The sequence below is a fragment of the Sturnus vulgaris genome, chromosome 4, assembly GCF_052056855.1.
Source record: "Sturnus vulgaris isolate bStuVul1 chromosome 4, bStuVul1.hap1, whole genome shotgun sequence".
NCBI classification, from domain to species: Eukaryota; Metazoa; Chordata; class Aves; order Passeriformes; family Sturnidae; genus Sturnus; species Sturnus vulgaris.
In genome coordinates this window covers 45,090,258-45,115,371 of record NC_142246.1, presented here as the reverse complement: position 1 = coordinate 45,115,371, position 25,114 = coordinate 45,090,258, and the positions used below count along the sequence as shown (strand labels likewise).

Genomic DNA, 25,114 nt, shown 5'->3' with positions numbered 1-25,114 from the left:
AGAACTGAACATTTGGAGAAGTGGAAGGCTGCTGGGTGACTGGTTGTGGGATAATTTTGTTTTGCTATTTGCATTAATGATCTTGGCACAGGAGAATTGTGCTGAAGGACACATATATAAAATATTAGCAAAATCCAGATTCTCTGTGCACTGCAAGATTACAGGAATGATCTGTACTACTGCCTCATGTCTACTAAAAAGGCAAATATGATCCCAGTATGCATCAGTCAGGCACTTTAAAACAGAGGTACAGAAGTGCCATCATGGAAGGCAGTGGAGAATGAATTCTATTCTTGTTGCCTGAACTCCAAGATTTCCTCTGGTGCTAGTAAAGAGACAGGGTTATAAGGATGAATAAGAATCTTCCCTTATGAGGGAAGATAAAGTGTTTGAGGCTTTTAGCCTACCAAAACAAAAGCTAAGAAGAATCAGTTTGTTCACTGCAAATATCTCACTGAAGGAGTATCAAATAAGAAGAGAGTTATTTAAAAGGCAGGAGGATGCAGTTCAAAGAACAAATGGATCTTCACTGGGAGGCTGCTATTTCAGGGGGACTAGATTCACCAGCTCATGAGAACCCTCTCTTGTAAAAAATACAACCAGACATGATCAAAGAGCTTAATATACCTGATTACATTTTGTGAAGAAACTAAAATTCAAGACACAAAAAGAGAAAACACGAAGGCAAAACTTCCAAACACACAACAAAAGAAAAACATCAAAACCTGTATTATGCTTCAGGAACAAAAGCTGCCACGTCACAACAGTCAGAAACAAAGAAACATCCACATCAAGAGTATCTGATGAACTAAATGCCTACAGTCAAAGCATAATCAAGAGGCCAAATGATAATATACAAGACAAACTTTTTAGAGTGATTAAATATGCTTACTTAACTAACACTCTTGAGCATATCCCACCTGAGAACTTCAAAGTGCCTTATAAAGCCTTAATGATCTACCTCTCATTAAAAATTATAGGTGCATTATTTACTGTTTTACAGCTAAGAAACTTTAGACACTGATTCACTGCAGTATGGAAAGATGCACTTAATATTAACTTTGATCAGTCTCCTGCCATGCACTTAAGTGCTTTGCTTGATCATAAATGGGAATGGCCTATCCTCAGAAAAACACAGGATATAGGATATGAATGAAGAATGAGGCTTAATGATCACCATGTCCCTCTATTTGCATATTGCTGATGGAATAAACCACAGAACACACCACTCAGCGTCATTCTGTAGATAACTATGCATCACTCAGCACCATTAGTCAATCCACAAGTGATTCATGAATCATGATTTAGGAATCCCTGCTTCAGGAGATAAACAAATTACAGGTTATAATCAGAATGTGCCACTGAAAAAACAAAATAGGTCCATTATAGTAAGGGTGCCATCTTTGAGCCTACTCCTAACCTGACTGCAACTGAGATAGATTTTCAAGGGAGCACTAATTTAAATAATGAGATAGCAGCACACAGAAGCTGTATTTCAAAGCAGGTAGTACGGTGGTATCAATAGATTTGAAACTCCAGCATGTCCAGTTCAGTGTCTACCCAAATACCAGTACTGAATTCCTGTGCAAAAGCAGATCTGTAAAAGTTATGAGGTATCTGCTCCTACGGCAAAATGAATTTTTACTTTCAGAGCATAAGTATGCTACTACGAGTGAATCTGGGAAAATAATAACCAATAGTTTTAATGACTATAATCAAGAACTTTGACCCTGCTTTCCTGTAGCCGTGGAATGGGGTTTTAACCCTTTAAGTGCAGTGGAAATAAGATGCACAGCTACATGGTCATCTTTCATGACAGGAAGAAAGAGACAAGTTTATTCAGAAATACACTTGGTTTTATAGCATGACTCGCAATTCCAAGAGTAGAGAAAAGATGATTGGTTCAGAGAGAAGACACCCCATTCCCAGGGCCTGGTTACACACCACAACAGGTGTTCTATCTTTGTTACTAATTCCTCTTTATTTTGACCAAATTATCACCCTGGGAGAAATTCTCCCCAGCCTTGAGCTGGCCCAGCTTATCGGCTGGGAACAGAACTGAAAAGCTCCAGCCTGGAATATTTTTCAGGCCATCATTTTCTTACTTTCTCAATATGTGTCCCACACTTCCCCCCTAAATTTTCCCCTAAGGCAAAACTTTGTAGTCATCAGTGCATTAGGACTCTCAAATAGGATCAACTCTGCTATGGTATTGTTGTTAAGCTATTTTACGATGCCATTGAAGTACTATGAAAGTGAATCAGAAATCTGGCAGCGAGCTCTCATACAGGCTTATAAATTAAAATCCATCATTTCAAAATAAAAACACTTAACTGTGTATACAACTACATTGCTCATACCTCCTATTACAGCAAGAGTGACTCTTGATCGTTATTACAGGTAATAACATAATACAGCAGATATTGTAACAATGAATTCTTCATTTCTAGCTCCCTGAACGAAGAGGAAGACTTAAAAACAGCAGTCTAAGTCCCATTCAAAGCAAAAACAAGGATATATTTTATATTTATATTTTATGTTTATATTTTAGCCAATGCAAAGAAAGTATCCATCAAGAAGAGTTTCTGAGAAAATTAAGTAGCGATGTGTATCATTACCATGAATAGTAAGTTTGCTGCTAAAACTTGTAGAAAGATCATTCTGAAACACTTGTGAAAGATGGTTAAATCACCTTCTAAATAAAGTTAGTCACACCTTCCTCTGCCTTTAATAACTTGCTGAACAACGTGTTTCTAAGCAAGCTTCACCACAAGCTCAGAAATCACTTAGGTTGGCACCTATCAATAGCTAAAGGGCACAGCAAAAGAATCTTACCAGAAGAACAAGAAGCAAGCAAGGGCTAAGGAATACTCAGCATTAGAATACTAAACCTAGTGTCAGTATCCTCAGCCATTGGATATTTTCAAGCAAACAAGATAAAGCAACACAAGGCACCTAGATAATCACATCTATTAGAAATTATATGAAGGTTCATTAAAATCAGTAAGATAGACTCCTAAAGCCTGTATTCAGTTACTTCGAGAGAAGTATTTTTCAAATGGGATTCCTGAGGATCCTGTACTTATTTCAGATAAAACACACTTAAAGGTTAACAAAAGAAGTACAAGGCATACAGAATAAAAAGCAGTAACTATCATAAAAACTTACGTGGTATATAATCAACATAACACTTATTCTTGTCCTTTGTCTTAAATAAACTACATGCAAGTATATTTACCTTTGCTCCATGTTTATGCAGAACTTCCATGACATCATTATGAGCTTTTTCAGCTGCAACATGTAAAGGTGTCATGAAACTAGAGGGGGGAAATAAAAAGTGATGTGTTAGTTTTACTTTCCTAGTATGACAGAGGCCTTTGGAAAACTCAAACATTTCAGAAACCTACTCTTTGTTTTTCTCGTTTACATTTGCTCCTTTCCTGAGCAATAGTTCTGTAACTTGTTTCCTCTTCGGATGCACAGCAGCCACAGCACAGTGCTGCAAAAAAAGTAAATATAAAGCACATTTCAACTACACAGATGATAAAGAGCTTTAAAGATACATTACTTCATCCCTTAAATTATTCTGCTAAAATCAGACTATAAAATTTACAAACAGAATTCATCATACCGAACAAAATACAAGTTAGTGATCAATGCAAAATTATTCTACTCAGAAAAACAACTTTAATTTTAAATTTGCCACTTAGGAAAAAAGCAGTATGGTCCCAACTACATTAACCAGCTATCAGGACAAAGTTGACACATAATAAACAAAGGAGAGAAAGAGAAAGAGTTTGAAACAACCTAACTTTTTACAGAGGGTCTCCAAAGTAGTCTGTAAGGATTCTGCTGCGAGCCAAATTGACAGGACTTGAACATCGCTTTGCTTCTTCTCCTGTTCCAATGTGTACTGACCTTGTTAATGGCAATTTGTGTCATGCACCCAACTACAGACTATGTAATAAGCAAACAGGCTTACATTTCTCTTAGAGTATCTTTTTTCCCATGTATGAGAAAGACACACCCTTCAACACAGGACTTCACAATGCTCATGGACTGCCCTTGTGGGACCACACAGCCCTTTGCTAGGTGTAACTATTCTCCTAAATGTGATTGGGCATCTGTTGGTTTCTCAACAGTGGCCCTACTAATGCATTCCTAAAGCCTGGAATTACCAGCATGGTTCCATATAGGATTGAACACCCAGCTTTAATATCAAGTCCAGAAATTATTTCAAATTTGGATACGTCAAGATAGCAGACTATGAGAAATGGGAGAAACTTTCAGATTTTTCTGTTTATATCTTTACCCACATTTTAAACCGGTAATCCATAAAAGGTAGTAAGTCTCCTGGAAGAGTTCTCTAACTTTCCAATAGCAAAGCAATAGCCTTTACAATTCGAAAGATATCAAACCCAATGCTAACAGGCAGCACTAGTACCTATAACCATATTTTTTCCACTTTCAGCCTTCACTATGAAGTAACTTTCACTCAAGCTTCCACATTGCTGTAAGCAGTAGGGCACATCCAAATTTTGCCAAGGCAAGCTTTGTAAATAAACATTAAGATCAACTTTTGCTCTGAAGAGTGGCAGCATTTCTAAGGCTTTGCAGAAAATATCCTGTCTTTATTTCCTGCCCATATGATAAACAAGCCCTAAAACACACAAATGCTGAAGTATTGCCAAACCTCAAAGAAACACTAAAACCTATGTCAGGTGCTTGTTTTGGCCTTTTGGCTAATACAGCAGAGACCCCAGTGGCCCATGGAAAATGCTATCATGCTTAGGGCAGGAATAGCTCCGTTAGATTACACATAACCTCATCTGATCCTGGAAGCTGAGTCCTTTCATTTTGACTGGAGAGATTTTGGAAATCATATGTATACCAGCCAAAAACTGAAAAATCACAGTCAAGCACTTAGTGAACAGTGAACCAAATACATCAACAGAGTTAAAATATCCCATTTGGTCCAGTTGTCTCTGCAGAATCAGCAGGCAGAAAAGAGCAAAGAACATCACAGGACTAGGAAGTGATAATTATACAGCTAAAGAGATGCCACATAGCAGCAGCTGATAGACTCAGAAAGAAAAGGATAACATCATCCCAAATTTCACACTGTCTTCACATTCAGCCTATAAACCTCTCTTCTCTACCTCGCTTCTAACTTCAGGCGAGGATGCTGAGTCCTCTGCAGAGGAAACAAGCATATGGACGCATATGCATGCAATGTTCTGATCACAATCATAATGTTTCCAACACTAAATATGCGGTTGCACGCCTGCAGCTGAGACCTGCCACTGGGAAGAAAATGTTCCATTGGAATAAAGTATCATAACTATAGCGATTTTTATAACACCATCAGTCTCAGCTTTGAAGACTTCACTACATCTGGGATACTGGCTGTGTTCTTCGCTTCCACTGCCTCTTTAAACAATTACGTAAGAGCACGATAATGCCAGGAAAGTCTCAAAACAATCCTGTTTCTACAGCTAATGTGGTATTGTCAGTACTATTCCAAACCTGTAAGACCCTGTGGTATACACCTATTTTCACCACAATTTTAAGTATCCTATGAAGAAAATTTGTAATTCAAGTTTGCTCACATAAAACATGAAGAAAACACTGGGCTACAGAAATAAAATTTAGCCCCATAAAAAACCACATCAACAGACCAACAAAAAAAGAGGTTTATAGGAAAAAATGCAAGGGGAGTGAAAAATGAAAAGGTAAAGAGTGGCTGGAGAACTTCTGGAGAGTAGAAAAATGGAAAAAAGTGATAAAATAAACAATATGATGTTTTTTCTATAATGGAGATTTTGTTTCAGTATAGAAAGCGTTCAATGCCAAATTCTCAATCTCAGATGATGAATGAATTTTCATAGTGTAGAAACAAAACTCTTTGACTCCAGGCTACCAGCACATTTATCATAAAACAAATTCATTGACTGTATAATCTCACCAGTGCAGTCTCATGTGACTGTGGCTGCTTAAAATTAATGATCTCCAAAGCAAGTGTCTTTTTCACTTTGGCTAGGTCTGCCTCTCTGGCTGCTTGCAGTAGAGAGTGTCCTTTGAATTCGTCTGTTAGAGGAAAAAGACACGTTTATAATTCAGCAAAATGTCACCTTTATAAATGTTATGGCAGAAATACAGCTATACTCAATTAAGAAGAAAGATAAGTGTTTCTGCATATCTTTGGGTGGCAGCTGACCTGGGACACAGAACATGAAAAGCTTTGCTGAAACCAAAGGGACATGCTAAAGGAGAGGGGAAGCTATTTCTTGAGTTAAATCCTTATAGTTTTTTCCCCTTTTCCTCCACCCAATTGACATTAAATGCATATGTGATCTCTACATTACCCACATCTGTGTTCAAATGAGCACAATGCTATAACATATTCTTAAGAAAATAAAGCATTACAGTTGTATGACAAAAACTTTATTGTATTTGCATGACAAACAATTCACTGCAAAGCCTAAGTATATATATATAATTTTTATAAAATTATAAATAACAACAATAACAACAAAACCAACGATAATACACACACAAAATTTAAATATAAAATACTAAACTATTGGTCTTAAAGAAAGCTAACTAGCAAAGCACTGGAAGCCAGTCTGCTCCAAAGATAAAACAAGCTTTGATAGCAGGCATATCTTTGCAAGTATAGATGACTAATTTTGCTATTTCCAGATCTTGTTTAGCTCAGCAACTAGTTCATTTTCGTTTTAAATAACTTTGAATTTGTAAAGAAGTCTTTATCTTAAAATGTTCAGACGAAAGGCAGGCTAGCAAAAACTACATCTGACCTTGGGAACTAGAAAAAGTACTTCAATTTCGGTAAAAATACAAGTATTTTTGTCTCATAAGCAAGCTTGAAATCCTAAGTTTGTTAATGAGGGGCTTTCTTCTCTCATCTTTGTTTTAATGTCTGGTTTAAATTTCTTTGTAAGCAAAGCATTACTCAAAGCACAAGTGCAAATAAATCTTGAAATAACAAATATAACATAACTTTATTCCCAAACATAAGACCAAACAACTCAAGAACATAAAAAAACGTATTTTTGGATGCAAATACAAGCGATCCCATCAAGATACCATCAAATTTGACATATGCTCACATTTGTTTACACATTTTAGTGGATATTAATCGGCATGAATCTTCCCTCATTGCTCTTGAGGAACTCTAAATACTGAAATAAACGAAGTTGAAGCTGGTTTGGGGGTTTTTTTGCCTGTTAATTTAGATAAATGCTAAATTAACCTTCCCCAGAGCCAAAAGCTTTAGCCCAGGACTCAGAGTAGAGAAGTACCTAAAAGATACTAATGCCCATCTCTTTTCTTCTAGACCAAAGTTTTCTGCTGCACATGTTCTCACCATTTTCCCCTGCAAAGAATAGTGACTAGACTAAAACCTGATTAGCTGTGATTGTGAGTAGTGCAGGAGCACATTATTAGTGTCTGGGGGCTTCTGCTGTACTGGAAAGGTAAGAGACAAAATCAAAAACTTATTTATAATTGAGAATCTAATTCTCAAGAAGTTTTCTGTAACTTCATAATGGCCTGTTTCCATATATGTCTCATTTAATTATCTTTTTCATTTTATAAGAGTCAGGAAACAAATCCCCCAAAGATGGAAAGCAAAGGAATACAAATTAGAGTTGAAATATGGGTTTGTAAACAGCATAAGAAATTGTAAAGACTACAAAAGAAGGTGATGGAATTTCTACCTCACAGGTACCTCACTGAAGCTACCTACCTTCTATAAGTTTCTAAATGCAATACAGAGCCTCAATATAGAGGCTCCTGTGTGACTGAACTGGACTTTAAACATAAACCCCAAGGTCAATGATTCAGCAGTGCCTTATTAATTCTATAAACCTCAGAAAACCAGGCAATATGGCAAACAATGTATCAGAGGTATCGGTGCACTTCAAAGCACATGGCACACCTGCAGCTACTCTGCTGCTTTGCATCCACTTCTAAAGCTCAAGGAAGGTGGCTTGGAAGGAAAATATCCCTTTCCACCCACCCGCAAGTGTTTTCAATCTGGAAACACTTACAGGTCAGTCTCTCCCTGAGCTCAGGCGTAGGAGCCATGTCAACCGCACTCTTGCCATGGCAGTTGACCAAGGTGGGATCAGCGCCGTGGCTCAGCAGGAGGGAGCAGACCTCAACACGGTTCTTGGAAGCAGCCTCATGCAACGGGGTGAATTGCCAGAGGTCCATTGCATTCACACAGGCACCATGCTAGCACAGCAAAAAAGCCTTGGATTAGTAAGAAATCATCTTCAACAACTAAAAAGCTTACAAATTTTCATTTTATTATAAAAATTGGTTCAAATCACCCATGTATGAACACACACACAAAAATTTAATTAAAAATACCAATATACACAAAAATACTGTTGAATCTGTGAAAAAAAAATTGAATTTCTGTGTGAGCTGATTTTTGAACAGAAAGATTCCACTCTACTTCAGTCCAAAGAAATTAGATAAGGAAAAAAACCACATATACTGTTCCAACAAAGACCTAAAGTTGCAGGCTTCTGAAATGACAATACTGTGTTTGAAACCTGTTACTAGTAGGAAAAAAAAAATTACTTTTCAACTCTGATACAAACAGTTCATATCCCATCTAACACATCTAAATCACCAGCAATTACTTTCCATCCTGCTTACCTTAAGCAGCAGCTCTGTAACCTCATAGTGTCCATAAGAACATGCATTATGAAGCGGCACAAGACCACTGCATGGAAGAAGAAGGCAAATGACAAATTTTTTTAAAGCAGCATTTCAAAAGGAGGAACAATTTTCTCCCTATTGAGATGAAGACATCAAATTAAAGTATTTAAATAGTTAGGGATTTGAAAATTAGGATTTACAAACTAATGGGAAAATCTGACTTCCCCAAACAACACACTGCTTAAGAGTGGCATAAAACTTGGGGTTTTATTGCTTGGGTTTTTGGTGCATTTCTTTGTTGTGGGTTTTGGTTTTGTTTTTTTTTTTTGCCTTAACAGGCCACAGACATTTAATCTACCATTAGGACTAGCATTAACTGGCTTTGACATGATCTTTCTTGAAGCTATTAAGGAGAGGGAAAAGTTCCATGCCACATTCAATTTCCTCAGCAGTGTTCTGCTTCTGCCTAAACAGGAACTCCTGTTTAAAATGCTATGTGAAAGGCAAAATTCCCCAGACAACACTAATGTAACTCCTGGGTATTTTATGAAGATGTACAAATATCCATAGAAAGCAGACTCAAATTGCTGCTCTAGACTGTGGAATGATTTGATTTTCCTCCATTTTTTACAGTACAACCTATTTAACTGTTCAAGATACTTCCAAGAGAGTCTTTGTAATTTCTGTAGAGCTATATTACTGCAGGCCATACTTTAAAAATGACACTAGCAAAGTAAATAACAGAGATTTAGTCACAAGCACAAGGTGCAATAAAAGTCATGCATTGAAAAGGAGATGCGAGATGGGCAATTACTGCAGAGGACAAAATGAGTTTCATTCAAGTCAAGTCTAGTTAACTAGGCTAGTTATGGCTCAACAGATCAGTACATATAATACATAAAAACCATGATTAATCCCATATTACCTATGAAAAACACAGGGGATAATTCCCAGCACTATAAAAACAACTTAGAAAGAATTAGGACAGCAAGTAGTAGACAGCAATTAAATAAACTTAAGTTTAAGGTGGATACTCTCAGAAGCAGCAACACATTTGTCACAGGAGAGAAGAATTTGTTTGGGGGAAATTCTTCAGACTGTTTTTTCCATCATTACTTTTCTTAATTACAACTTATGGATGCACATGTGAGACAGAGAGAGACTATCCATTCCACAGAGCACTTAAAATGATGCCCCCTTCCAAAATTATGATCATCTCAAAGGACTGAGGGCTTCAAGGCTTGTCAGCAAAGACAATTACTGTAGCAATGCACCTGGCCACTTCTGCAGTATCCCCTCCCTTTCCCTCTTCCAGCACAACAGCTGTAAGGGAAAGAAAAGACCAGTGGAGAAAGAGCCTTGGCTGGGCTTCTCTTTGGGAGTAACTAGAAGTGATGACCATTTTGAAAATACAGAACAATTCCTAAGCACTTTCTCTGAATGACTCCATTGAAGAGAACCTGAGAGTTCTATAAAATCAGTAGCCTAATTTAGCTCCTTAAATGAAAAGTGACAGTTATTTATAGCCTATTTACTTATAAATTATGTATAAAAAAGAAGCAGCAAGGTAAAACGAAATACCACACTGATTCTGAATGGTGATGCCACTAAAAAAAGTGTGAGCTTTCTAGGATATTAGATGTTTCTAAATACGTTTGGATTGCTTTAAAGTTCAGTATGGAATAAGTATTGAACGGTTTTCCCTTCTGTTTGCCTTCCCTCCCCTCCTGCTCCAGCGCCGAGTACAAGTTCAACTTAACTACCCTTCATACATTCCAAGCAAATTGTTCAAAACTCATTACAGTATCTACACTGGAACTTTGTACCAAATGATGGTGAAATTTTGGAAAGGTGCAAATTACCTTCAACTTGCTTAAATAATGCTGGCTCTCCCTAAATAGATATTATATAGAGCTTTACTGTAGGACTTTTGTGGTTATTCTTGTGGTTACTGCGCTGCAAAGAGAGAGAAAGGACAGCAACACACACAGACCTCTTTTGGGGAGAAAAGGCCAACCTTATTGTACGGACAGCCCGTATTTAAAGTGTGTTACGTGCAGCTAGGACAGGACAGTAGTTCATTGGACGATTGGGAAAAACATCCCCTGGGACAGCATGTCCGGATGTCCCATGGGAAAGACACCAGGTGTTAATCTTTCTTATGAATTCCCTTCTGTTTTTCACCAAGTTATCACTCTGGGAGACTACCTCCCTTAACTGAAGCTGTAGTCAGCTTGTCAGCCTGGGAATGGACCTGAGAGACAGGAGAAATCCAGGCCTGAAAGGAATTGCCAAGCTGCAGTTTCCTATCTCTCTAAATGTGTGTGTCCACATATTCTTTGTGGGATTTTTTTAGGGGGTGGGAGGGAAGGAGTTTTGTTGTGTTTTCTGTTTTGGTGTGGGGGAGGTTGTGGTGTGTTTTGGTTTTTGTGAAGGTTTTTGGTTTTATTTTTGTTTTTTTACTTGCATAATGCGTCATTATGCATTTAACAACAGCACTGTTTAAAAAAGCCATTGAGGTAAATGGACAGATGAAAGAGCTACAATTAGTCAAACTTCAAGAGACTAAATACACTTACAATGGTTTTGGAGAGAAAGGGAAAAAAAGGAAGAAACTAAGAAGATTTAAAATCTCTTTCTAATACTAGGTTGGACTCAGCAGAAAATGAAAATACCAGAAGTGCCTCAAATTTGCTGCTAGAGACAGCACACACACGTATCTTACTTCTATGGATTCTGAATACAACATGTATGCCTTTAACTGGGAGCCAAATTTCTATAAAGTTACAACTAAACCTTCCAATCCAACCATCAAGAAAATCATCTTCTTAGAGATCAGAAATGTATGACTGAGAATAATGCACGGATTTCTGACTGCTGTGCACTCTACCACCCTTAATGCAGAAATAGTATAGTTTAGTATCTACTGTATCTTGACTTTTGCTGTCAGCTTCAATGAAGATAGATCCTCGAGGACCACTAGTTGTAAGCACATGAGCATTATTGATGTTACCTGGAATTACATACATATATGTGAAACAGGATAATGAGACCACAGAAGTTTTTCAATGCACATCTTTCACTAAGCCCTTGTATCTTCTCCCCACCACCTTTCCAAAATAATGGTGTTAGTCCATAATTTTAAAGGGTAGCCTGTGAATGGAAGTAAAGATCAAAGTTTGGAAAAAATTGTAAAGGTGCAAAAGAAGACTTAAAACAAGTGCAATCACAACTAATCTGAAGCACACTCAGATTTTGGAAGCAAATATTGCATTCTTAGACAACTATTCGAGACTATGCTGCAACATGAACCAAATAAATAATTCTTTAATGTGACTTAGTAGTCAAAACCACTGCTGCAAACAGGCAATAAATAAATTAATTTTACATACCCTTTGTCCTTTGCATGTACATCTGCACCATGCTGCAGCAGGAGCTGGACTATGCGAACTCTGTTGTAGCCAGCTGCCAGATGTAAAGGAGTGGACTGCAAAACAAAAGATGAAGAATGGGAATCACATCAATCTGAAGTCCTGTACTTCCTGCCATGAATATACTCTTAGTTTATCTATACATTGTGCCAAGATGAGTTAAAGTACCCTTCTGTGATTAGCTGAGTTAACAAACACACAGCACATGCAGGCCCTTCCTGTTGTCAAACAAAAAAATATGCCTTAAGGTGGATAAGAATACAGTCATCCCTAAGGCAATAACAGCCTCTTAATTTAAAGCTAATTTTAAAAATCATTATCATCATCCTTCTTTCTGGACCAAAAAAGTATCCATACATGTTCTGTACTGTGCTGTGGTAAGACAAAGAGCAAATTGTATGCTTACATATCTCACTTTGGCATATCATAAACACTAACGAAAGTGTGGATAAGGATGATGCTGCTATTGACATTAGCAGAATACTTCACTACTATTATTTCTGCCAGTTGCCTCGGCTTGGTTACTAAATCCAGTTTTATCAATTGAATTAGTAACCCAGAAAGTCTAAAATTAATTTGAAATGGACTGCAGAAAAGTCTGTGTGTTCAAAAGTCTAGACTCCAGAAAGACTGGAGCCAAGAATTAAATGTTTGGAACACTGCAGGATCCTTTAACCTCACTACAGTTAAACTACATCCATTCTTGTCTGCGTGCCACTTCTAAAAAAACGATGGCAGACTTCCAAAATCATGCTTTACTCATAGGAAACATTATTAACAGAGATGTTCTCAATAAAGACACTTAAGCCCAGAGTTTTGCTCACTCCTTAAAATTAAGAGGAAAACTATTATGACTCAGGCTAGAACTGTGCACTTTGTATTTCTAGGGTTAATAGACCTGTATTTGCCAAATAACTTCATTAGAGAAGAACCCCAAAACTTTTCAAGTTTATAGCCACACAAAAAATGGCATAAATTGAGCAAATCAGTGTTAACCCAAATCTTCAGAAAACTTATATCCCTGTCTTCCAAAAAGATGAGCTACTTCTTTCCCCTCTCAAGCAAGGGCATGCAGACACCCCGCTCCCATGACTTAAATACAGAGTGTCTTGTCTTGCCCAGCACACCAGGAATTATTCATCTGCAGCCAGACACTCGACATTTGGTGTGGTTGCCTTGCAGCTCACAGCATCTTCAGCCAAGCTGTGTGCCATGTTGCGGTCACCTCTCCAAGGAGGATCAGCTGATGCTCCCTGCACTCATCCCTGGAGACAGGGCTGAGATCTCCACCAGGCAGCATGCTTTAACTGCAACTGCAAACACTGCTGGAGACGCAGGGAGTTAAGAGGGCCAGAGAGATCACTTAACTGATGGGCAAGGACAAGTGAACATGCACACGTGCAGGAGAACGTCAGGTCTCTAGACAACCTAGAGAGATGCTCCCCCTGTATCCAAAAGCCAGCATTCCCAGTTGCTCATTAGTTTGGCTAAACGGCTCTTATAAATGGTGTGCTTACATATACTTCAGGAAGAAGAAAGCAGGAAGATCCTGTCTCCATGACTTTTAAAAACTACTTTTCCTTTCTCATGAGAAAGAGCATTCATTAATACTATTGATGAAATAGGTAAAAATACTAATCTGGAGTTACAACTTTGTATGCTACTTATAGAATCTAGGTACCTAAAAGACATTGTGCTACATGAACTATTCGTTATATGACATTATGAGCCCTCAAAAAAAGTGAAAAATAGAGAGTGATTCTTAAAATTAACACACTATTTATATAGCATCAGGGAAGTAAAAACTAAATACCATTGACAGCAATGTATTAAGAAATATTAAGAAAATAGGTTTAATTAAGCTATCAATTAACCCCTCCTCCCATACCTTGCAAACCTTGGCAAGACTTACTAACAAAAACCTATAGAGGGCACTTATCTTCACATTCACAGTTACCAAGCCAATCACACTGTCTTAACTTGCTAGTGTAATTAAAAAGAGTATAACTCAATTTTTATTAAGTAAAGTAGACCATCCTGCAAGATGTGCGTATTATTTGAAAGTTTTATGGCAGCTGTAACTGAGCCAAAGCAGGTACTAAGCACTTTAAGGAACATCACTGTACATAAGATGGCAATCGCTGTCAACCATATACCTACTATTTATAGTAAGGTAAGTGCTTTTGCCTGCAGTCTTGTTGACAATGTGTTGCCTGGGAATACAAGAAATGCATTTTTTAGATTTGATAATGTTCTCAGTGAGCCTTGAGTATTCTTGCACTGCTTCATTACCAACAGCTGATTTATAACTTCTGTTCAAGGTCAGCCACCTTGGACTTACCATCCCCTGTTCCCCTGCATCAAACAAAACGGGGCCCTGAGGGATCTCCAGTGCTGCAGTCTCCGAGCAGCTTCTACTAAAATCTGAAAATTTATTTCAACAAACTGTCCACGGGCAAGGTGAGAGCGCTAGCTCCAAGCACCATCTGTCTCCTTTCCTATCTTGCTGCAGAGTCTTCAGCAGCTCTCAGGCGGTAATGCTGCTGCTGCCTTAGAAGAAAGTTTCATTTCAAATTCGAATTACACATTTTAAGGTCAGCTTTAAACGGAGAGATCTTATGTAACCATTTAATATTATGCATTATCTGCATTATTAATAACAGCTGCAGGAACTGTTTTAAAAACTCTCTTGTTCTTGTTTCCTATTGCTGAAATCTTTATATAATGCTATCTGATAAAAATCTTATCTATGTGTTTCTCTCATTCTCAACTTGCCATCCCAAAGGTTATTAAAGTCAATATTATTACATAAATAATGTCTCATCACAAATCTTATTTACACCACGATACAGTGATTCAGAATTATCATAAATTCATTTAACTGTCTACAGGAAGGGCATTGTCATAATAAAGAGGCAACACTCCGATTTTAACGGCCAGCTCTGGCCTTGACATATGGCTACTTTCATGCTCAGAAGGTCCCCACAGGGATATGCACCAGTAAGGGTGGCTCTTACACAGACGGGGAAACAAGTAAAGTTTGGCAAAAAATACCTAAGGATACTTGTATGTTTATTGTTAACTCTTCTACAACACTCTGCTGACAGAGGACACGCAAAGAAAAAAAAAAGGGGGGGGGGGAGGAGGCACTTTAAAATGTTTCATGCAGACTTTAGTATTTGTGACTTTTTATATCATGTCTGTAATTATCTTCGGGTTTAGCAGATTTGAAAATTGCAGGTTTGCAGCAAACTCCCATTTAACAAATGTAGTTTAAAAAAACCCCTTTATTCTATTCAGATCATACTGCCCTTAGAAAACAGCAATAAAAATATCTTAAAACTCTTGTAGTCTGTCATACAAACTCCCTTCAGAGAAGTATTTCACCTCCTTTGAATTAAGGGGAGAGCAGAGGGTTTTCTAATCACAGAAGGCACCTTTGGTTCATAGTTTTGCATGAAACTGTTTTGAAAGATGTCCTGACTCCTGGCAAAGCAAACAACTTTCTCTTTACTGTGTTAGAATTTATGACAGAATCTTTCTTTCCAATCACAGTAGTCTGTGCTTGATGCTGCTCTCTTTCAGACATCTCTAAAATGAACCACATCAATCATGAGGGCACATCAGGAAGACATTTCATATGCAAGTGGAGTACCTCCTGCCACCACTTTATAATTCTGATTAATGGGGTAAAAAAAAAAGTTGCAACAACACCACAATCTTGCAGACACATTCCTAAACTTTTCCACTGTGGAAATGATCAAGCTTTTCCTTTGCTGCTCAGATACCAACTTGCATTCTAATTTTAAGCAGTGCACCCATCTTACACCTTCATTTTAAATTAATTTGGAAGCTTTCTTGGTAAATAGCTCATCAACATTTGTTTATATTGTGCCAAGACTGGACTTATATACAAAACATTTCCTTCTATAAACACGTATTTCAAATAACTCAAGATAACTATTTTATATTCATGATATAATGCTCTTACACATTTGGTACTAGAGAAATAAAGTTCCCTAACCCTGACTGAAGAATTACACTTTCAGTGAGGAGGAAAGGGGGTGTGCTTCTGTTCACCAGCCACATGACTTGTCACCCTAATGATGTAGCTTCCTTTGTCATTTTATAGCAGTACTAAGTTAATTAAATTCGTGGTTAACAATTATGCTTTAGGGACAAACTTATAGATGCTGCTTCAGGAAAACAAGTAATGTCAGACCACTGACTGTAGATGAGCTAGCTGCAACTCCCGAGATAAGCACAAGGATGAAGAGCTTGAACTATAAATGCAAAAAAAAATAAACAAGAAACAAACAAATACCCCAATAAACAAACAAAATTCCTAAAGACAAGAACTACAAAAATGCTTAAGGAAGACATTTCTCACTCTACTATTTCCAGTGCTAATTTAACTGCTTCCTCTTCAGAACACAGATATTAGTAATTAATTAGACTATTGAACTGGACAGGCTTAGTATAGTAAAATTCTAAAAACATCATGTCACAGATTTCACATACTGCTTTCTAACAGCTAATGACAGGGAAAACGAACTGAACAGCTCACCAATTCAGAATTTGCAAGTCGCACAGAATCTTAATTTAGAGGTCTGGTATATCAGATGATCTCTTGACAGGTGGGGGGTGGTGGTGAGGAACCAACTGTTTTCAGCTGTAAACCAGCAAAGACAAAACCAGCTGGATTACACAGACACGGCAGTGCTAGGGCAGAGTATCAATGGGCAAGAATGTTCATAAACTTGAGGAAAAGAGTTAAAACACAGAAGGAGAAGATTAAAAATACTGTACATACACTGACAGAATAAGGTCTCACTTGGAAGAGGTTTACTTGGGTGACAGACCAGTTCCTCATATCCAGTAAGTATTCAAATCTATTCCTTCTCAGGGGACTGTACTGTCCAAACTACTGACTACTGAATGCTCCTCTAGTAGAACTGACCTTTGAGAGACAACACAATTTTCTGACTTTATGTCTGAACCTCTAAGACCACATTACAAGGGTTGGCATCAGTTCCACACATTAACAGTGACTGCTGTACTGCAACTTGGGCTAAATGTTGACAAATAAGGGGGCAAGAGATTTATGAGAGAAAAGCTTTTTCAACCACCTACGTGCCTAGGGTAGGGAAGGAGGACACGATGACAAGCATGATCCTGCACAGGAGGAAACAAAGAAATAACTGGAGTGTCTCTATCTCAAGGTTAAAAGAAGGCAGAAGAGGAAATCACAGAATCAACTAGGCTGGAAAAGACCTTTGAGATCGAGTCCAACCTGTGACCAAACACCACCTTGTCAACTAGACCATGGCAGTGAGTGCCACATCCAGTTTTTTCTTAAACAGCTCCAGGGATGGTGACTTCTTAAACAGCTCCAGAGATGCTGACTTCTTAAACAGTTTCGTGGGCAGTCCATTCCAATGACCAATCACTCCTTCTGTGAAGAAATTTTTCCAAATGTCCAAAATAAACCTCCCCCTGGTGCAGTTTAAGGCTTTGTCCTCTTGTCCTGTTGCTGGTTGCCTGGGAGAAGAGTCTGACCTTCACCTGGCTACACCCTCCTTTCAGGAAGTTGTACAGTTATAAGGTCTCTTCTGAGCCTCCTTTTCTCCACACTAAACAACTTCAGCCCCCTCAGCTGCTCCTCAAAGGATTTGTGCTCCAGACCCTTCACCAGCCTTGTTGTCCTTCTCTGGACATGCTCCAGCACCTCAACATTCTTCCTAAACTGAGGGGCCCAGAACTGGACACAGCACTCAAGGTGTGGTCTCCCCAGTGCCGAGTACAGGGCAAGAATGACCTCCCTGGTCCTGCTGTCCACAGTACTGCTGATACAAGCCAGGATGCCATGGGTCTTCTTGGTCGCCTGGGTATTCTGCTGGCTCACATTCAGCTGCTGTTAACCAGAACCCCCAGGTCCCTTTCTGACTGGCCACTGTCCCCAGCCTGTAGTGGTGCAGGGGTTGTCATTAATTTAAGAGACAAACCTAGAAGCATTAACTAAGGGGGAAAAGGTAAAGGGCTGGGAGAGACACTTAAATCTTTAAATAGGAACATCATTGATCTCTGAAGGATTTCACAAACAGCAGATCCCATTAATGGGGCACTAGTAATCTTTGACCTCCTCCTAAACCAGAATTAAAATGCAACACGTCCTCCCTTCCCCCAAACTCTTCTGTTGCATGCATGTATCTCAAACACCATTTGGCAAAACAGTTCCACAGAGGATGTGTCACCAAAACTAAATAACACTCTTCACAAAACCATAGTATTCTCAGAAAAGCGATCTTTACAAGAATCTCTTCCATTTCTACATGCATATGATGAAGGTGTAGCTAGGGATGGAACTGCAATATGAAAAAGAAATTCTGAGGCTTTTACCATGAAGTACCATTTGTAGTCTTCCTAGATTCAGAAGCATAGAATACATCTCTGGCAGCCCTCAATGACACAGGGAGAAGAATTTTGAAATGGATTATCAGAGAAGCAGAGGAGTATACACTGTTTCTTTGGTGATAGATGCTGACAGCTGAGAGAATAGTGGCTTGCTGAACTACATAAAGAAAAAATTACAGTAAAGATCCACTCTCTCTCTATACAGTAAAGATCACTCTCTATGCTGGCTTGAAAGATATGACAGAAAACTACACAGATACTACTTAAAGTATCATTGTGTCCAGCACAGCCATTTTTGGCAATATGAAAATGCACACTGAATCACCAGAGAACCAAAACTGCTGGGTTTTGTTGCTGTTGCATTCTCTTCTTTTACCACTTGCTATCAAAATCTTCATAGAGGCATAGAATATATTGAGTTGCAAGGGACCCATCAGGATCATTGAGTCCAATGCCTGGCCCTGCACAGGACATCCCAAGAATCACACCAGATGCCCAAGAGTGTTTTTTATGGTGTGGCACCCAGAACTGCCCCCAGCACTCGAGGTGAGGCCGCCCCAGTGCAGAGCAGAGTGGAATAATCCCCTCCCTTCCCTGGCTGTGCCTAATGCCCTCCAGGACAGGACTGGCCCTCCTGGCTGCCAGGGCACAATGACTCACATTCAGCTTGCCATGGACCAGGGACACACACCCATCTCCCTTTCCATAGCACTGCTCTCCAGCATCTCATTCTCCAGTCTGCATGCACATCAATGTCTTTCCTACTACAGTCAATTAGCAATCTTTTATTTCCCTTTTCTTTTTATCTATCGTATTATTTTTACTAGGTCTATTCATCTTTATGTATTTACATCACTTCTCCACCTTCCCCTTCCAAATATAAACTTTCCAGGCTTCAGTTCATAATATTTTCACATTATTAAGGAATATATTAATTTGATCATTCCTTCTGTTAACATGGCTTCAAATCATCACTTCACTCATTTTATTGAAACTGAGGTCAGAATAAACCGTTATGAGCAACACTTGCATACTGACTACATTTCAGCTCCAGTGCTGAGTATGAAATAAATATTTATACCTTGTATTTTGGAATTTAATTAAGACACAAAATACAAAATAATTAATAAAATTAAATACACAAAATACTCTTTTTGCATTACAGTGATCATTTTCACATTTTAGTATTAAATGACTTTATAATCCAATCAAATAGCCTTCACCATTCCTTTGAAGAGCAGTCATGTAAAATACAGGGAAAAGGGCAGAGAATTAATCTTGTAATTCCAATTGAAAAGCAATGGTTATTAGAATATAAATATTCTAAAGAATTTTATCTCTAAGAAATAAGTTTCTTTTACAAGTAGTTGATTATAATATTACTTGGAAAAGACTAATAAAATCACCTCGTTTTTCTTGTTCATGAATGACACATCCATCATCAATTACAATGCCTTACTTTGGCATTTTCCTCCCCTTTTATCATTCATCTGCTGCCTGCTCAGTCAACTTAAACAATACTTTTAGAAATGGTTATGTAAATACATCTCTCTTTGCACAATAAGCATTTGCACTTCTTTTCATTTAGAATTAAATTGATCATACTAAATTATCCATACAACCTCTGAAGTCAATGATGGGGTTGTACAAGCAAGCGATAACAGATGTGCTGGAAGAAATCAGAGAGGCAGCAAAGGCAGAAAACACAAGGGTTTTGGGTGACCTAACAGGAAAAATGTTTGGATGCTATCAGTGACTCTTCTACAGAGAAAGTGGCTAGGAAGGCCAAAAGGGTAAATGCAACTACTGGGATGGTAGCAAGTGACACCTGAAGCAAAACCTTTCAAGAGAAGTTGTCTTTAGTAGCAGCTGTAACACACTCAGATTCAACTTATCTACAGGGGAAATGCTTGCTAAAATAATCCAACATGAGGCACCAACCTTCATAAAGTAGAGCTATGAAAAAGTTGGCAAGTTTTTAAAAATAAGCTAGAATTGGTACGTAAGAAAATTATGTCCTTATAGACATCATAAAAACTATTAACGAAGATAATACTGGACATGCTTTGCTAATGCGTACCTTCTACTGGGAAGGGCTTGATATAGCGAAAGGAGCCAGTATGACCAACAGCAAATTAAAAGAGTTCACTAGAATTAAGAGGGCATTCAAAAAGCTGAATCTACAAGCTGAAGAAAAATACAAGGACCACAAACTCCAGTGGTTTAGAGGTAAAAATACAAGTAGACAGGCAAAAACAGTTTAAGTAGTAACTGGTGAAATGAATTCAACCCACACAACTTCTTGCAATCCACTAGGAGCACAAAATGCAGTTATTTCAGTGTGGCAAGGCAATGCTAGGCCAAGAAATGGAGGATTTATAGGCAAGAACGTACTGTGAAGAAGTAAAGGAACTTTTTGTACTGTATATATCTTAGAAGAAACAGTAAGTCTTATTCCAGCATCCTGGTGATTGAGCATGGCAAAGCATCTGTCTGAAACTAAATTAAGCATAGAAGATTCAGTCATCCCTGTAACCAAAACAAACATCAACAAGTTGCCATGACCTAACTGGATCCACTCTAGAGAGCAAAGGAGAATGAAACCGGTGAATTATTAGTTGTACATGACCTTCACTTAAGATTATTTTGGTACGTGAAGACACGAAAGTTACAAACCAATCATTAATGCACATTTTGGGGACCTACATACAGGCCTGTAATCTTGATGCCTGTACAAGCAAAAATACAATATAATAACAGCTAGAATTAGTGAACACCTGAATAAACATAATCTCCTTGGGAAGGGTCAAATACTGTTAAAAGAAGTTCCATGTTTTAAACTTGGGTTTTCTGAAGCAGACAACAAGCACATGCACAAGGGAAAGCCAACTGATACAGGTTACAATGGGGGTACTCAACGGGTTTTTAAACTAAATCCTCACCAATGGTTTATGAGGAAGGTGATGTTAGGTCCTCAGGTGGTTGCACAACAGTATGCAGAGATGGGAAACAGCGTGCAACGAAATTATAGATGTCACAACAGAGAGAGGCAACAAAGTACACTAATACCACACTAAAAAGCAACAAGAAAGCAGATCAGTTTACTTTTCAGAACTTCTTAAGCTCACATGCAGGGATTTTGAGAGGAGAGTGACATCAAGCTCGGAAATATCACCCACAGTATTCACTATAGTTGACCATATACAGAAGTCAAATGCTCTCAGTCCCCGGATTGAGCTGCTGCATTTCAATTCAAAACAATCTCAGCAAGCTCTGTGAAGGAAAGGGCTCCACTCTTGAGATCACAGTAGAAGAAATACCATTAGTACTCAGCATCTGGATCCTCTGTGAGCTGTTAGAGCCAAATCCAGAATACAGCTTTTAGTTCACATGCATAAAATATTACATGGCAGCTCTGCCCAAATCTGTCAGTTTTACTTGTTTTCTCTTGACAAGAGATGGATAATAGCCTAATGTGGGAAGTTATCTCCTGTGTGAAGCTAATCATCAAGGGGAAAACAGTTCAGGTATAAAAACTCCCCATTCCTTCAACACATTTAAGGCTTCTTGAAGAGCACATCAATTAAGATCTAACAAAGGAGACTTCCTGAATTTTAAAGAACAATAAAAAGAGAATGATGGCAGAGTAAACAATTTCTTTTTAGTCCTTTCATGCACAATTTCTATTTGTGAACATTATAGAATACACTTCAAATAATAGGTAAAGGGATACTCACTGAAATGTTTTACAGAAAATATTTAAGATCTCATGACAGAAACTTAAAGGCAAGCACATCAGTTTTACATTTCATTCAAAAGGTATCATCTTTGGATATAAAAGGTTTTAAGTGACCCCACAGAAATTAAGCCAAATAATCTATACCATACAAAGTCTGCAGAGGGATTCTTGTGTTACCCACTTGCTTGGCAGATGAAGTAAGATAGGATAACAGCATAAGAAAGTAACTTGTCATTTTTTCTAACATGCATGAAGCCTGGGAACTATCTTTCTCTAACAAATAAAATGGTGTTTTAAAGGAAAAAAAAAAAGTTATGACCATTTCTGAATGTTCTTTGTACGTATATGGCATTGGGCACCTCTGCCCAAGGCACAACACAAACCTTACGACACTCGCTTTGTAGTCTTCCTGTAATGTTGGAGATGTCACTTTTTTTTTAACAGTACATCATTAATTAAATCTAGAAAAGACTTTCAATTTTGCGTGCAGTATTTGATTTAAAATATTTGACTCAAATATTTGACCTGGTCTAGTGAAAGGTGTCCCTGCCTATAGCAGGGAGGCTGGAACTAGATGATCTTTAAGGTCCCATCCAAACCAGAACATTCTGTGATTCTGTTTATCAATCCACCAGCTCACACCCCTAAATATAACCTTGATATACATATGTTTCATGAAACACGTACAAGATCAGTACCAACAAAGACTGCAGTGTCCAGAAGCCATCAGTAAGTGCCAGCTTTACACTAGCCAACAGCAGTTGAATAGCCTCTGTGGTTATTGCTTATTTTGATAACTGCAGTTCCACAGTGCTGTAATTGCACATCAGGAAATTTCTGGCAAATTTTTGCAGGATCACAAATGTAGAACCCAAAATCTGCGCATTCTCTACCCACAAAACTGAGTCTATAGCACTTCATCAAAACCAGACTGACATTTATGCTAGTAAGTAGCAAGTGATCAGATTTAGCAAGCGTTTGTCTATACAGTTATTTTGAAATAACTGTTTTGGATTTGTGGAGCTGTCTTTCTTCTGAAACAAAATGACATTTCATTAAACAATTCTTAATATTTTCATTTTATAAGATTAATGAAGGAAAAGGCACTCATTCTGAACCAAGAATAATATGCAGTTAACTGTTATCCTGTATGATTCCACTGCTCCTCTCCTTTGCACTAGTTAGTTATTTCTTTCATAGATAAGTCTAAAGAGTAGAGACTGTATTTACAAGCCACACAAACAATGTATACCAGCAGAAGAGTTCATAAAACTTTGAGAAAGATGAAATGTAAATTGTGAAACTAGGTAAGATATTACATGTGACAAAAAACTCCAAACGTGAAGTCTTCACTGTCATTCAGATATACCCTTGAGCATGACATTGGCTATCTGTTCACAAATCTTTTGCTCAAATAAACAGCTTTTATCTGTAGAAAATTAGATCTTCCCAATACTCAAACAACTTTTTTCATTGGACATGAAATAGTTTCTTCCAAAATATATTCCACACCCATCTGAATATAATCTCTATGACACAGATTTACAGAACAAACAGACCTATGGATTTATGTGGTATTAGTTTTCATTTTTATTCCACAGCACAAGAAAAATGCACACAACTGTGAAGGTTTACAGTTCCATTAACACACAATGTGTTCACATCTTGCAGTACGTGGCATTTTTCTGCAACTCCCAGCTCCTAGAACCAAGAATATTACAAGGGAATTTAAACCTCTACCCAAGTCTGTAGGCTTAATAACCTAAAGGGAAAGCTTGTGAAAATGTGGATCAATTGTTCCATACACACTCAGAAACTGGAAGTTATACCAATTTTCTTTCCAATTGAAGGATTTTTCTTGAAAATGGCTGCAAACAACCAGAGCTCTGGCAGGAAAGAACAGGCTGAAGCAACAGACTCAGTCAAAGCCAAGATGCCAGTATGTTTCTCATGACTCACAAAGGTTAATGAAAATGTCTGTTACTGGTATTTTGGATCCAGGGCTGTCTACAGCTGGTTTGGAAAGGTGTAACAACAAAGGCACTGCAGAAGCAAAATACCAAAGACTGATGCTGGGAGCTCTTAAGGACTGAAAACTGGGAATAAACAAAGAAAAGGACACTACAAGTCAGAATACAACAGTGCAAATAAGTGAGGTAGGACCACATGCATGATAGAAATGGCGTTTTAATTAATTGCTTTTTTTTTTCCCCATGGGATCACTACATTATCCACAGTACTGGACAGCTTCACGCACAGAAAAACTGAGGTGCATTGTTTGCAGAATCCCTGACTCACCTGTTGCAGAAATAATATTTCTAGTTTTCATGGAAGAAAGCAGGAAGGGAAGGTGAAGGACAAAAAACAATGTAGCTGTGGAGGAATTGCATTCTGTGCTGCCTTCTGGTAGCAATTCCTGCCTCAAGCTGAACTAAAACCCAAGACCACGCTGTCGTAAGTAATGCCATTGTATTCTCTGTTTTTCATATGGTTGATACAAAATGTAAATAGAAAACGCAGTTGCAACATAAACTTTACTTCAAAGTACAAAGGACGCATTTTATTTTTCACTTTTGTATGCTCCTCAGAGCTAAAAATATTAGCTATTTTCTCTACTTCAAGAGATGCACTTTGAGAAGACCATCAAACAAACTGTTTTTGGGTAACTCCTAACCAGAGGAGTTGGTTTTATTCAACCAACACCTGAGTATTTTAATGCCAGCATGATCTGAGCATGTATAATGCAGTACAGAAACAAGATATTATATACAACCAAAAATCCAACTTCAAAACAAAAATCTAAACTCCTATTGCTAATAGCTACCATGTCAGCTGA

The 25,114-nt window shown here is 38.0% G+C and overlaps 1 protein-coding gene across 1 annotated transcript in view; it reads right to left on the bottom strand.

The window, feature by feature from the left end:
* Positions 1–25,114, bottom strand: part of TNKS (tankyrase) — a 140,918-nt gene that overhangs the window by 38,323 nt on the left and 77,481 nt on the right. The window contains exons 6-11 of the mRNA XM_014888250.2: positions 12,087–12,181; positions 8,692–8,758; positions 8,073–8,259; positions 5,966–6,087; positions 3,408–3,499; positions 3,239–3,317 (exon numbers count right to left, since the gene is read on the bottom strand). Coding sequence (XP_014743736.1) covers positions 3,239–3,317; positions 3,408–3,499; positions 5,966–6,087; positions 8,073–8,259; positions 8,692–8,758; positions 12,087–12,181 — 642 coding nt within the window. The remainder of the gene's footprint in view (positions 1–3,238; positions 3,318–3,407; positions 3,500–5,965; positions 6,088–8,072; positions 8,260–8,691; positions 8,759–12,086; positions 12,182–25,114) is intronic.